Source organism: Periplaneta americana, chromosome 12, assembly GCF_040183065.1.
Source record: "Periplaneta americana isolate PAMFEO1 chromosome 12, P.americana_PAMFEO1_priV1, whole genome shotgun sequence".
Classification (NCBI taxonomy): Eukaryota; Metazoa; Arthropoda; class Insecta; order Blattodea; family Blattidae; genus Periplaneta; species Periplaneta americana.
In genome coordinates, this window is record NC_091128.1 from 138,669,699 (window position 1) to 138,682,663 (window position 12,965).

A 12,965-nucleotide genomic window follows, 5' to 3' on the forward strand; every position below is an offset into this window, starting at 1 on the left:
AGCAAATAACTTTCAAAATGTCTGGTATTCTTCATTGAAAATAAATCTGAAAAATTTTTATTTGAACATCTAATGAACTTAGTTTGCAGCACTTGCTGCACAAGCCACTAGTTTATGTTGAATTAGATAATGAATACGCCCCTCAACTATTAAACAATAAACCCAAATATGCTGTATGTAAATAAAAGAGAAACAAGAAGTACAAATACCTTGACATAAATTAAAATAACACTTTTTTTGTATTGCAGGAAGAGTATCACCGTGCTGAGAGTGCCCTCTTCTGGATCCTCATGGTGTTGGCCATCTTGATTGTCATTATAGTGATTCTTCTGCTGCTCTGCTGTATTTGTCCAGGCTGCCCTCTTTATGTAAATCCGAAGTGAGTGATGCATATACTACATTATGGAATGTATGCATGTTCAACATCTTTTCTCACAAATTTTATCACATGTACATAGCAATGAGAACTCCTAGGCAAACAAGCTGTTAGAATATCGCGCTTGATCAAGGTTTATACTTTCTTCTCTTTATTTTTTGCTTTCTTTTTGCTCCTTTATACATTTTTAAATTTTAAACAATTTTAATTGAGTGGTTCAGTGAGAGAATTAACTCACAACTGATATGAGAAGTTTAGATTTTTAATAGAGTAATCTTAATTAAAATCCAAATTTCTAGTTCCTAACCTATTTTCTCTCTCGCTCTTAATTGAATTGATTTAACAGTAATCTCACTAGAGGTTTTGATTTTATCGATAAATCTGAGAGTGAAACACGATCAGATTTACCTAGGGAAAATCAAAACTCGAATGGGATTTAATTGACTGTTAGACGATTAGAAGAAAATAGATAATGATTAGAAGAAATAAAATACTCTAATACAGTAAAATATTAATTGACTTACTAAAATTCTGTTTCACTAATATTGGCTTCACCAAAACATTTGGACGGAGCCGCCATTTTCAGTTGACTGTCTGTGCGGTAAACAAATGACGATTGCGAAGCATCTTTTATAGCACCGTAAAGAATCTGCAGTATCAAATGTTGGAAAACAAAGAAACAAATGTTAGAGAAGTGATAAAAACAGAAGAACATATATAAAGATTAGAAAACATGAATTACTCTAATACAATAAAATAGGTAATAATTGATTTACTAAAATTCTATTTCATTAATGTTATCTTCACCAAAACGTTTGAATTGAGCCGCCATTTTCAGTGGACTGTCTATGCAGAAAACAAATGATGGTCGCACAGCATGATAGTACCGTAAAGAATTTGCAATTTGAAATGTTGGGAACTGATAAAAACAAACAAATTCTAGGGAAGTGATTAAAATAAACAAATGCTAGGGAAGTGATAAAACTGTAGCGATAAACAGCAGTGATTGGTACCATTTTAGTGGTCAAAAATAGTATGACGTAGTAAAAGTGTAATAGCCAAGGTAATCTGACTTCCCATGCTTACTGGAGTCAAAAAAGTGAATTTATATCTTGACGAGACCATCCTTTATCCAATGGAGTTTTATATATAGGGTCATTAATATTAGTAATCATTAGTTTCTGGTTTTCATAACAACATTGGAATTTCTGTAGACTAAGGAGACTTCTTGTACAGCTTAAATATTGTTTTCTCGTTTTTAGTCAAGTATTAGGTTATTTAGAGCAGATGGAACTGGTGATAGCGAGATGGTTTTTGCAAAGATGAAGACGAAGACCCGCCATTCACCGTAAAGTTGGGGAAAACCTCTGAAAAAATTCAATGAGGTTATCAGCCCAAGCGGGAATCGAACCCACGTCTGAGCGCAGCTCCGAATCGGCATGTAAATGCTCCTAAAAACTGAACTAAACCTATGGCTTTTTTCTTTTAAAACTGTTCAAACTTGCAATATGATTTTCTCTCCAGAAAACGTTGAAGAGTGTCTAATTGTGTATTTCATAAAAAGTAATCCCAAATCTTTAACACTTAAGTGTGTTAGCTTAAATAATTTTTTCAGTGAAATATTACAATGTTTTAATAAAGAACTACATGATACCAAAAATCAATGTAAAAGAAATTTTGTAATCCGTATTTTACTCATAACTATACTCCTGTTTTCTCTTTTGTTGTAACGTGATAGTTTCAATTTCGTGATGTTGAAAAAATACATTAAATTTATAAACTATTGAATAACTAAATGACTCCAGGAGGCATGTTTGTTTCCTGTAGAACTGGCAAATTAAAAAATTAATACAAATTATTTGTAGCCCTACTAGTTGCTCACTCTTTCACTGAACCACTGAATTGTTTAGATTAGCTCAAATCCTTATAATTTAGTCAGCACTGTAATTCATTTAAGCTTCTTCAAAATAACTATAAAATATTTAAAATTAGACTTAAAATTATAATACCTGATGTTAATACTTTATTATCTGAATAACATTGTTTATTCAATATCCTGCACGAAATTTCGTTTCAACTCAATACTCATTTTAACTAGAATTAACTCATGTAGCCTTCCTGCGTATCGCAATTATTAAAATAGCAACGTGCATAAAATAATGTTATCATTATGGGAGGGTGAAGAACTCGCAGAATTTGTCATTATTTGCTGAGTAGCTCCACAGAATCAGGAATTAGTATGTAATGTATGTATGTACCTGTTAATGCGGCTAACTCAGGAAAGGAAAGCAGGTTGACCCTCACGCTGAAGAAAGTGTGCATCTTGTAGTAAAGGAAGAGGGTCCAGGAATGGAGACCAAGGCCGTGCAGGGTGAGTAATTTAGTATTTTGGTGCTCCAGTATCAACCAGAATCGGTTCATTCGTTTACAATGATTTATGTTCAACAATCTTTAAATAAAACTGAATTTCGTCCATTAGTAGGCATTTTTAAGTGTATCGCTGGGTTGAATATTTAATTAATGTTCTTTTTTTGCTTCACGTATACGCAAAATCTCGCAGTTTACAGTTTAAATTTAAATTACTGCCCGATAAGGAGAATGACTTTCACTGAGGACTAAGTTTGCGGCTTGAGTGCTAGCGCGCTGGTTTTCCAGTCATACGGCCCTGGTTCGATCCCGGCAAGGTCTTAATGTTATTTGTGGTGACGAAGCAGACGCTGCAGAAGGTTCTTCTCGAGATACTCCCGTTTTCCTTTATCATACCCTACTGCATCTTCATTTCATCTATCATATACAATAATAAAAACATGCTGGGATGAAGTCTTAGAAGTTTTACAGGTTTCATATGCTGCTATAGGAAGGGCTTGGAGTTTCGGGTCCCTGGGACTTATCAGATTACTTACTTACTTACAAATAGCTTTTAAGGAACCCGCAGATTCATTGCCCCCCTCACATAAGCCCGCCATTGGTCACTATCCTGAGCAAGATTAATCCAGTCTCTATCATCATATCCCACCTCCCTCAAATCCATTTTAATATTATCCTTCCATTTACGTCTCAGCCTCCCCAAAGATCTTTTTCCCTCCGGCCTCTCAACTAACACTCTATATGCATTTCTGGATTCGCCCATACGTGCTACATGCCCTGCCCATCTCAAATGTCTGGATTTAATGTTCCTAATTATGTCAGGTGAAGAATACAATGGGTGCAGTTCTGCGTTATGTAACTTTCTCCATTCTCCTGTAACTTCATCCCTCTTAGCCCCAAATATTTTCCTAAGCAACCTATTCTCAGTCACCCTTAATCTCTGTTCCTCTCTCAAAGTGAGAATCCAAGTTTCACAACCATACAGAACAACCGGAAATATAACTGTTTTATAAATTCTAACTTTGAGATTTTTTGACAGCAGACTGGATGATAAAAGCTTCTCAACCGAAAAATAACAGACATTTCCCATATTTATTCTGCGTTTAATTTCCTCCCGAGTGTCATTGTCATTCATATTTGTTATGTTGCTCTAAGATATTTGAATTTTTCCACCTCCTCGAAGAGTAAATCTCCAATTTTTATATTTCCATTTTGTATAATATTCTGGTCACGAGACATAATCATATACTTAGTCTTTTCAGGGTTCACTTCCAAACCTATTACTTTACTTGCTTTAAGTAAAATTTCGTTGTTTTCTTCGTGGATTTTTTCCTAACATATTCACGTCATCCGCATAGACAAGAAGCTGATGTAACCCGTTCAATTCCAAACCCTGTCTGTTATCCTAAACCTTCCTAATGACATCTTCTAGAGCGAAGTTAAAAAGTAAAGATTATAGTGCATCTCCCTGCTTTAGCCCGCAGTGAATTGGAAAAGCATCAGATAGAAACTGACCTATACGGACTCTGCTGTATGTTTCACTGAGACACATTTTAATTAATCGAACTAGTTTCTTGGGAATATCAAATTCAATAAGAATATTATATAAAACTTCTCTCTTAGCCGAGTCATACGCCTTTTTGAAATCTATGAATAACTGATGTACTGTACCCTTATACTCCCATTTTTTCTCCAATATCTGTCGAATACAAACAATTTGATTAATAGTCGATCTATTACGCCTAAAACCGCACTGATGATTCCCAAGAATTTAATCTACATATGGAGTTAATCTTCTCAAAAGAATATTGGACAAAATTTTGTACGACGTCAACAAAATTGATATTCCTCGACTTATCAGATTACTCGTCCGCAAAATTATGTCGTGTACTAGGGTGAATGTATGTGTAAGTGTTCATGTAAGTGTAGTGTAAGGAATGGGTGAGGATGGTGATGAAGATCAGGGAGAAGATTAAACCCGTTGCCGGCACGTAGCTTTCTTCTGTCGAATAGCACCAAGAGAGCCGCCAAATTTAACCACTCCGTCTGAAGGACGAATCATATCAACAGTGACATAATATTATGCCTTTTCTTCATAAGCAACTGTGGAGAGATTTGGGATTTAACCCAGGCATATTGATGCACAATCTAGAGATTAGAAGTTGTGTACCGCCATCTCTTCTAGTCTCGAGGTAGAAATTTTACATGAAAAACTCTAACCCCGCCAGGAATGGGCCGGCTAGTCTGGATGCAGACGCGATACCACAGAGCTAATTCAGCGGGTAATGCATTACTTTATAACACGTTATTTCACATGTATGAAGATATGGAAAGTTCAGGATAACAGGCAGGGTTTGGAATTGAACGGGCTACATCAGCTTCTTGTCTATGCGGATGACGTGAATATGTTAGGAGAAAATACACAAACGATTAGGGAAAAGACGGAAATTTTACTTGAAGCGAGTAAAGCGATCGGTTTGGAAGTAAATCCCGAAAAGACAGTATATGATTATGTCTCGTGACCAGAATATTGTACGAAATGGAAATATAAAAATTGGAGATTTATCCTTCGAAGAGGTGGAAAAATTCAAATATCTTGGAGCAACATTAACAAATATAAATGACATTCGGGAGGAAATTAAACGCAGAATAAATATGGGAAATGCCTGCTATTATTCGGTTGAGAAGCTCTTATCATCTAGTCTGCTGTCAAAAAATCTGAAAGTTAGAATTTATAAAACAGTTAGCCTATATTACCGGTTCTTCTGTATGATTGTGAAACTTGGACTCTCACTCTGAGAGAGGAACATAGGTTAAGGGTTTTTGAGAATAAGGTGCTTAGGAAAATATTTGTGGCTAAGCGGGATGAAGTTACAGGAGAATGGAGAACGTTACACAACACAGAACTGCACACATTGTATTCTTCACAGCATAATTAGGAACTTAAAATCCAGACGTTTGAGATGGGCAGGGCATGTAGCACGTATGGGCGAATCCAGAAATGCATATAGAGTGTTAGTTGGGAGACCGGAGGGTTAAAAGACCTTTAGGGAGGCCGAGACGTAGATGGGAAGATAATATTAAAATGTATTTGAGGGAGGTGGGATATGATGATAGAGACTGGATTAATCTTGCACAGGATAGGGACCAATGGCGGGCTTATGTGAGGGCGGCAATGAACCTTCGGGTTCCTTAAAAGCCATTTGTATGTATGTATGAAGATATGGTCCATTATATACTATTGTATTCGAAGCACAAAAATGCCATTGTTCACATATGGGCCGTATTCATAGACATTCTTAGCGCGGGCTTTCGGTGGATGATCAGCGAACTAACGTTTTTCGTACTCATAAACCAATGTCAGCGATATGATATGATATGATATGATATGATATGATATGATATGATATGATATGATATGATATGATATGATATGATATGAATCCTGTTTAGCACGCTCGTAGCCCGGGCTAGCGAAATGTCTATGAATAGCACCATAGTGACCAACGGAATCGGTTATTTCAACGTAACGGAATTTGTTGACCCCGATTGCGAGTTTCGCCAAATACTGTAGAGGTTTCACTTCTGTCTTCAAAATTGTTGTTATAAATACAGTACTAAATAAACTGGACTAGTGAACAAAAACTAATATCATAAACGAGGAATAACACCTGAAGTAGTAGTAGTAGTAAGTAAGTTGATTAAGTCTGAGCATTACTAAGTTATTATTTTAACTGGTATGTAAAAATATGCATGAACGTAAACAAGGGACAATTAATTTCTTTTTAGATGGACTTTTAAATAAAATTAGACTACTAAATTATTATTATTATTATTATTATTATTATTATTATTATTATTATTATTATTATTATATAATATAAAATGTAGTCAAATTTTACTGATCACTGCTGTAAATAGTGGATAAAACTTTCTCCGAACGAAAAAACAAACACACAAACAAAACTGAAACAATTACTGATTTGGAGTTGAGGGTGATCCTTGTGAGGTATGTAAAATATCATTAGTAGGCTACGCTTTTTCAGGTATAATTTTTCCACGTCTTGTTCCATAGCAAGCAGAGTTGTAATTAGGGCTCGGATAGTTATGCATTGAAAATTGCAAAATATGTACCGTCATTTCCCATAACTATGGTCCTGGAACACAACTATGTTCCATTAAAATGTTGTACTCCATAACGTAGTACCTCGTTTATCTATATTTTTGCTGTACTGTAGTTTGAAGTCAAGTCACTTTGTTCTACAATGTTCTTTAAATAGTTGTGTCGTGGACCATAGTTGTGTTCCAGGACAATAGTTATGGGAAATGACGGTATGTAATTATGCGATTTAAAACATGGATATAACAACCAAAACATATGTAATTACTGTCCAAAACTTCCCGAAAATAATGAAATAATGAAAAAATTAAAATTAATTTCTTTGTCATAATTATTTTTGCCTTTGGAAATCTAAGTTAACAAATACCAGAAGTATGAAAATGTAATATTGTAAAACTCAACTGAGTTAGTGGACTGGAACTGATAATGTAGTAGATCGAAGCCAACTTAATTCTTCCCATTACAGTGTATAACAGTCACCATTTTGAAGTTTGAAAACACAAATGTTAGTCAGTTGCTTCTAAAAATTGATTTGTACTGAGGAAAACAACGTTCAGCTGCAACAGACGTTATTGACATAATATAAAGATTACGATTTCTTCTAGTGACAGTGTTTCTTCAGTGTCCGAAAGAGAAGTTCAAATTGAATTTCTGATTGCTGCTGATTCTATTAAAACTTAAACGTAATGCTAACAATAAGATTAAATATAATTTTATTATTTTTATATAGGCCTATAATATTAATAGTAAATTAATAAAATCCCTCTGATTGAGGTTCTAACTAATATGTACAATCTTAGAAAAAAGTTTTGTCGCACATGTGCTTTAGGCCTATAAGTCCCAGAAATGACGCAATGCGCATGATCAGACATAAAACGAAAGAAAACTAATTTTATTACCTTAACTAGTCCTTTACCTCTGATTGAGGTTCTGGCTGATATGTGTATCTACTATCAGGCAGTACATCTCACTTGATGATATGTCAGAGAATTATTTGTATAGGGGAGAGTCGGGTAGTATCGGACATCGGGTAGTATCGGACAGTGCGTTTCTTTCACTACCACCATATGGTAGTACCTGAATGACGTGGTTACGTTTCTCTATGCGACATCACAGAAACGTAACCATGTCAATCAGTTATTATCATCGAGCGGTAGATGAAAGAAACTCACTGTCCGATATTACCCGATGTCCGATACTACCCGACTCTCCCCTACATCTGAAGTCTGACTAATGTAATATATAGTCAGTCGGCGATGTATGCAGTAGAGGGAGAAAGGAACTGGGCACTCTACGCCATTATCTCCTGGTCTAGTTTTCTCATAAGTGGTGTCTTCTTGGTATCACTTGTGAGGTTCAGAGCTGTCTTCGGACAGTTGACTAAACAACGACAACGATTAATAAAATTATGAATAAACTGTTAAAAAAATTTGTCTGTGAAACTCGCAATGTGTGCAACTCAACGCAACAAATTTTTTCCTCTTGCTGCCGACTTAATAATACCTCTTAACTTAAACATAGTACTAAAAATTTTGTTTTATTATTATTATTATTATTATTATTATTATTATTATTATTAAAAAGGTAAAAAAGGTAAAGGTATCCCCGTAACATGCCATGAAGGCACTTGGGGGGCATGGAGGTAGAGCCTCATGCTTTCCATGACCTCGGCATTAGAATGAGGTGGTGTGGTCGGCATCACGCTCTGACCGCCTTTTACCCCCTGAAAAGACCCGGTACTCAATTTTATATGAGGCTGAGTGAACCTCGGGGCCGTTCTGAAAGTTTGGCAACTAGAAAAAATCGTCACCACCTGGGATCGAACCCCGGACCTTCCAGTCCGTAGCCAGCTGCTTAAAAAAAGTATTATTATTATTAATTTAATAAATTACATTTCTAAACATTTTTCTGTGAAAATCGCAAAATATGTATCATTATAACGATGTCTTCTAAATATTACGAAATTACAATAATATTATGCAAAAACATGCACTATAAAAATTATATTTTCTCAATGAGAAAACATTGTTGAGTGCATATATTACGATCTACATATGTTTTAATGAAACAGAAAAAAATTGTTACTCCATAACTATCCTAGCCCTAGTTATAAAATTACTTGTACTCGACTCTGTTTAATGAGAAAGAATTCTATTCGTGTTTTATAATAGACTATATACTATAAAATTAAATGTAATTGATGTACTTTGTCAGTCTATAATGTAAATTACATATGCGCTGAAATAGTGTTTCCCAATTATCAATTATTCTTTATTTCTTTTCATGTTTCTGAAACCATGAACCAAAATGTTGGCGAAAGTTACATTAAATAGCTAGTATTATTATTTGGTCAAATGCCATGTAATGCTATAACGCAAGCACACTGATTGTGTTATGTTTGTCAGCGGAATGGATGGGGCACCGAAGAGAAGCCTGGAGCGCTGATCAGCGGCAGCAGCGGTATCACTCTTGGCGGTTCAACCGCCGTAACATCCCCACCAAGGAGCACGACGAGTTGTACTCGACCGGTCTGGACGACAGACGGTACGGCTACGACATCCAGGGGCCGGCGGCGGCGTCGCTGGGGGCGCGGGGGCACGAGGACCGCCACTCGCTGCACAGCCTGCCCGCGCAGCACGTGAGGGTACGCGACGGTCCGACCGTCATCTACACGCGCGAGCTGCAGGACCTCCAGCGCCACGCCGACAACCGCCACCGCGACACCATCTACGTGGAGGACATAGAGGGCGCTGACTACCCTCCTCCGGGCCAGATAGTAGACCACAGACAAGCGAGGGGACACCCTCACCGCGAGGTGAGGATCAACGCAGAGGAGGATCACGACACGGACTCCATACGACGCCACGAGGCGGAGCGAGGCTCGGACTTGGGCAGAGGCGGGGAGTACAGGCGCGGGGAAGGCCACAGGGACGTTGACAACGAAGACCGCGAGTACCGCTTCGTCCTGCGCCGAGGACAACGAGTGAAGCATTCAGACGGAGACGAGGACGACCCTCAGGAGTTGAGCACGGCCGCGCCATCGCGCAGAGAACAGTTTTATATCCGCGACGGAAACGCCGAGATCCTGCGACTTGTGACGCGAGGCAGATCGGGCGACGAGCAGGAATTCGCGCAGGTGGGACCGCAGCCCGAGCAGAGGCCCATGACGCTCGTCCCGCCACGTCAGCAACACCACAACGGCAAGGAGATCATAATGCAGCGCTTCATGGAGGACCAACGCAACAACAGCAGTCAGCAGGGCGACGGCGCCAGAGCGGAGGAAGCAGCGCCGGATACTGCGCTGCTGACGAGCCTACAGCAGCAGGACCTGCTGGTCAGGAGGCTGCTGGAGGAGGAAGCGCGCCTCAACAATACGCTGCTGCTCACAGAGGCGCTGGTCGCTCAGCGGCAACACGAGCAGTACCTGGCTACGGCAGGAGAAAACATGGAGACTCAGAGCCTGCCGGGACAGGCGTTGATGGCCACGATGGCCACGCAGACGGATGTGGACTCCAGCACGCAGACTGAGCCTATGCACCTCATGCGGCCGCCTAGAAGACGGGCCAGAAGTGACAACGATGATTCCTACACAGAAGAGGAGGACAAAGAAGGCACAACTGCGGAGGAGAATGCCTCGCGTTTGAGTCTGTCAGGGAGTGCAGTGCACGGGCTCTGGATAAAGAAGCACAGAAGTAAGAGAAAACGTAGTTCGTTGAATAGAGATCTGAGGCTGAAACGAGCTGGCGGCAAGAGCCTTCCTGTTCCTGGAAGACGACATAAAATAAAAACTCCTATAATGGAAGAAACTGAGAGTGCTTTAGAAGCGGCCGAGCGGCAGTCATCAGCTATACCAGATCACATCCCGGGGGGCAATTACACAGAGAACAAAACGAGCTTGTTACGACGTCGCAATAACAAGGCTAAAGTAGCAACTTCATCAGGAGAAATGGAGGTAACGAGCGTACCGAACCCACGTCAGAACGGGCTGGAGGATGTAGAAGAAGAGACTCCAACAGACTCGTTAGAAGAGCGCTCACCAAAGAAGAGGAAGAAATACGCTTCGGATGATAACAGAGGAAGCGGCTATAGATCTCACTCACCTTTGAGAGTCTCTGCGTCAACTGGGGATGTGAGAAATGTGAACTTTGAAGACAACAGATGGCCCCCTCCCAAGAGACACCACGTCGAGTTTCAGGAGAGTGACAGCTCCGACAAGCGAGAGATGTCGGATGAGAGACGCGGATCTCTATCCGACAAGGGTCGCGCAAGAGCGTCCAGTTACGCTGCATCTAGTGACTCGACCAGTGGTAGACCTTCAGAACTGGAGAGTTCGATAGAAGTGAAAGACAATGAAAGTCAGAATCTGCCGGAGAGAGGGAGAAGTTCGATGCGTAGTTCCAGATCTGAAACTGGTTTGAATACACTTGCATCTGGCAGGGAGGATCGACGAAATTCAGTTCCAAATGACACAAAAGTAGAACACAGAAGCCGGATGTCGTCTAGACGAGGGTCTCTGTCAGAACCTGGTGGAATAGAACAAGACGTCTTAGATCTATCACAGAAACAAACTATTGCTAGTAGAGCAAAATCCTTAAATCAGATGAATACTGTAGGTAAAAGCAACGAAGTCAGAAGAGGAAGTCTAAGTGGTCCTGCACCCAAGCGAGGGTCGCGCTACATGGAGTGGTACAAAACCAAGAAAGAGGAAAGGGAGAGGCGAAAACGAGAGGAAGACGAGGCAAAGAAGGAGAAGAACAAGAAAAAGTACAAACCAGGACGAATTGTTGCAACGGATACCAAAGTAGCCAAAAATATAGAAAACGAGAAGAGAGGTTCTGTGAAGGACGATGCGGGCACAAAAACACTTGGAGAAGTAGACGTTGATAAAGAACTGGAAAAGGCTGAGGAACAAATTTTAAAAGTGACAGTTTTTGATGATGATATGGACTCCGGAATTGCAATGTCGTCTTTGTTGATGGGCGGAGGTGGAAAAAAGAAGCGAAGTCAACACCTGATGGAGAAGAAGAGCGTGTTCACAATAGCGTATGATGACATGCAGACCAAACAGCTGCGACCTGACAGTAGTTCACCGAAGTACTGACGTCAAACGTGTGAAGCACCTCGCCTGCCAACACTGAGTGCATTGCGTTTTCGTTGTGGATTCTTTTACTTGTAACTTTTGAGATTCTTCCTGTTATGACTGACTACGCCTGTTTTGAGTGTAGTAGATTTATGTAAATTTGTATTAAAACTATTTAATCAATAAATGTGGTTACTTATATCAAAAAGGAGGAACAACCTTCAAGATACATTATGGGTCACTTAACTCTGTATTTTCTCAGATTTTTTTTTTTATTTTGAGGAAATCAATTCGTTCTGATACGACAAGTGGTACTGTGGAGTCTGGAGTTACGCGGATCATCATCATCATCATCATCATCATCATTAGTAGACTTCTATGAAGCTTCCTTCATCGTTTTGATGCTACGTCACTTTCTACGTAAATATTAACTATTTATTATTTAGTAGGTTATTTTACGACGCTTTATCAGCATCTTAGGTTATTTAGCATCTGAATGAGATGAAGGTGATAATGCCGGTGAAATGAGTCCGGAATCCAGCACCGAAAGTTATCCAGCATTTGCTCATATTGGGTTGAGGAAAAACCCCGGAAAAAACCCCAACCATGTAACTTGCCCCGACCGGGAATCGAACCCGGGCCACCTGGATTCACGGCCAGACGCGCTAGCCGTTACTCCACAGGTGTGGACAGTATTAACTATTTGAGAGCAGTTCTTACATAGGAATGTCACCATATATACTTGTCTACTATTATACTATAGGCCTACTATTGTATACAGTATATATATATATATATATATATATATATATATATATATAGTGACCTGGTTGGCGAGTTGGTATAGTGCTGGCCTTCTATGCCCAAGGTTGCGGGTTCGATCCCTGGCCAGGTTGGTGGCATTTAAGTGTGCTTAAATGCGACAGGCTTATGTCAGTAGATTTACTGGCATGTAAAAGAACTCCTGCAGGACAAAATTCCGGCACATCCGGCGACGCTGATATAATCTCTGCAGTTGCGAC

At 39.4% G+C, this 12,965-nt stretch overlaps 1 protein-coding gene across 1 annotated transcript in view; it reads left to right on the top strand.

Moving 5' to 3' along the window:
* The window catches only part of Cad86C (Cadherin 86C), a 164,381-nt gene extending 152,251 nt beyond the window's left edge, over positions 1-12,130 (top strand). The window contains exons 18-20 of the mRNA XM_069842133.1: positions 249-379; positions 2,656-2,747; positions 9,269-12,130. Coding sequence (XP_069698234.1) covers positions 249-379; positions 2,656-2,747; positions 9,269-11,964 — 2,919 coding nt within the window. The 3' untranslated portion in view covers positions 11,965-12,130. The remainder of the gene's footprint in view (positions 1-248; positions 380-2,655; positions 2,748-9,268) is intronic.
* The last annotated feature ends 835 nt before the right edge of the window (positions 12,131-12,965 follow it).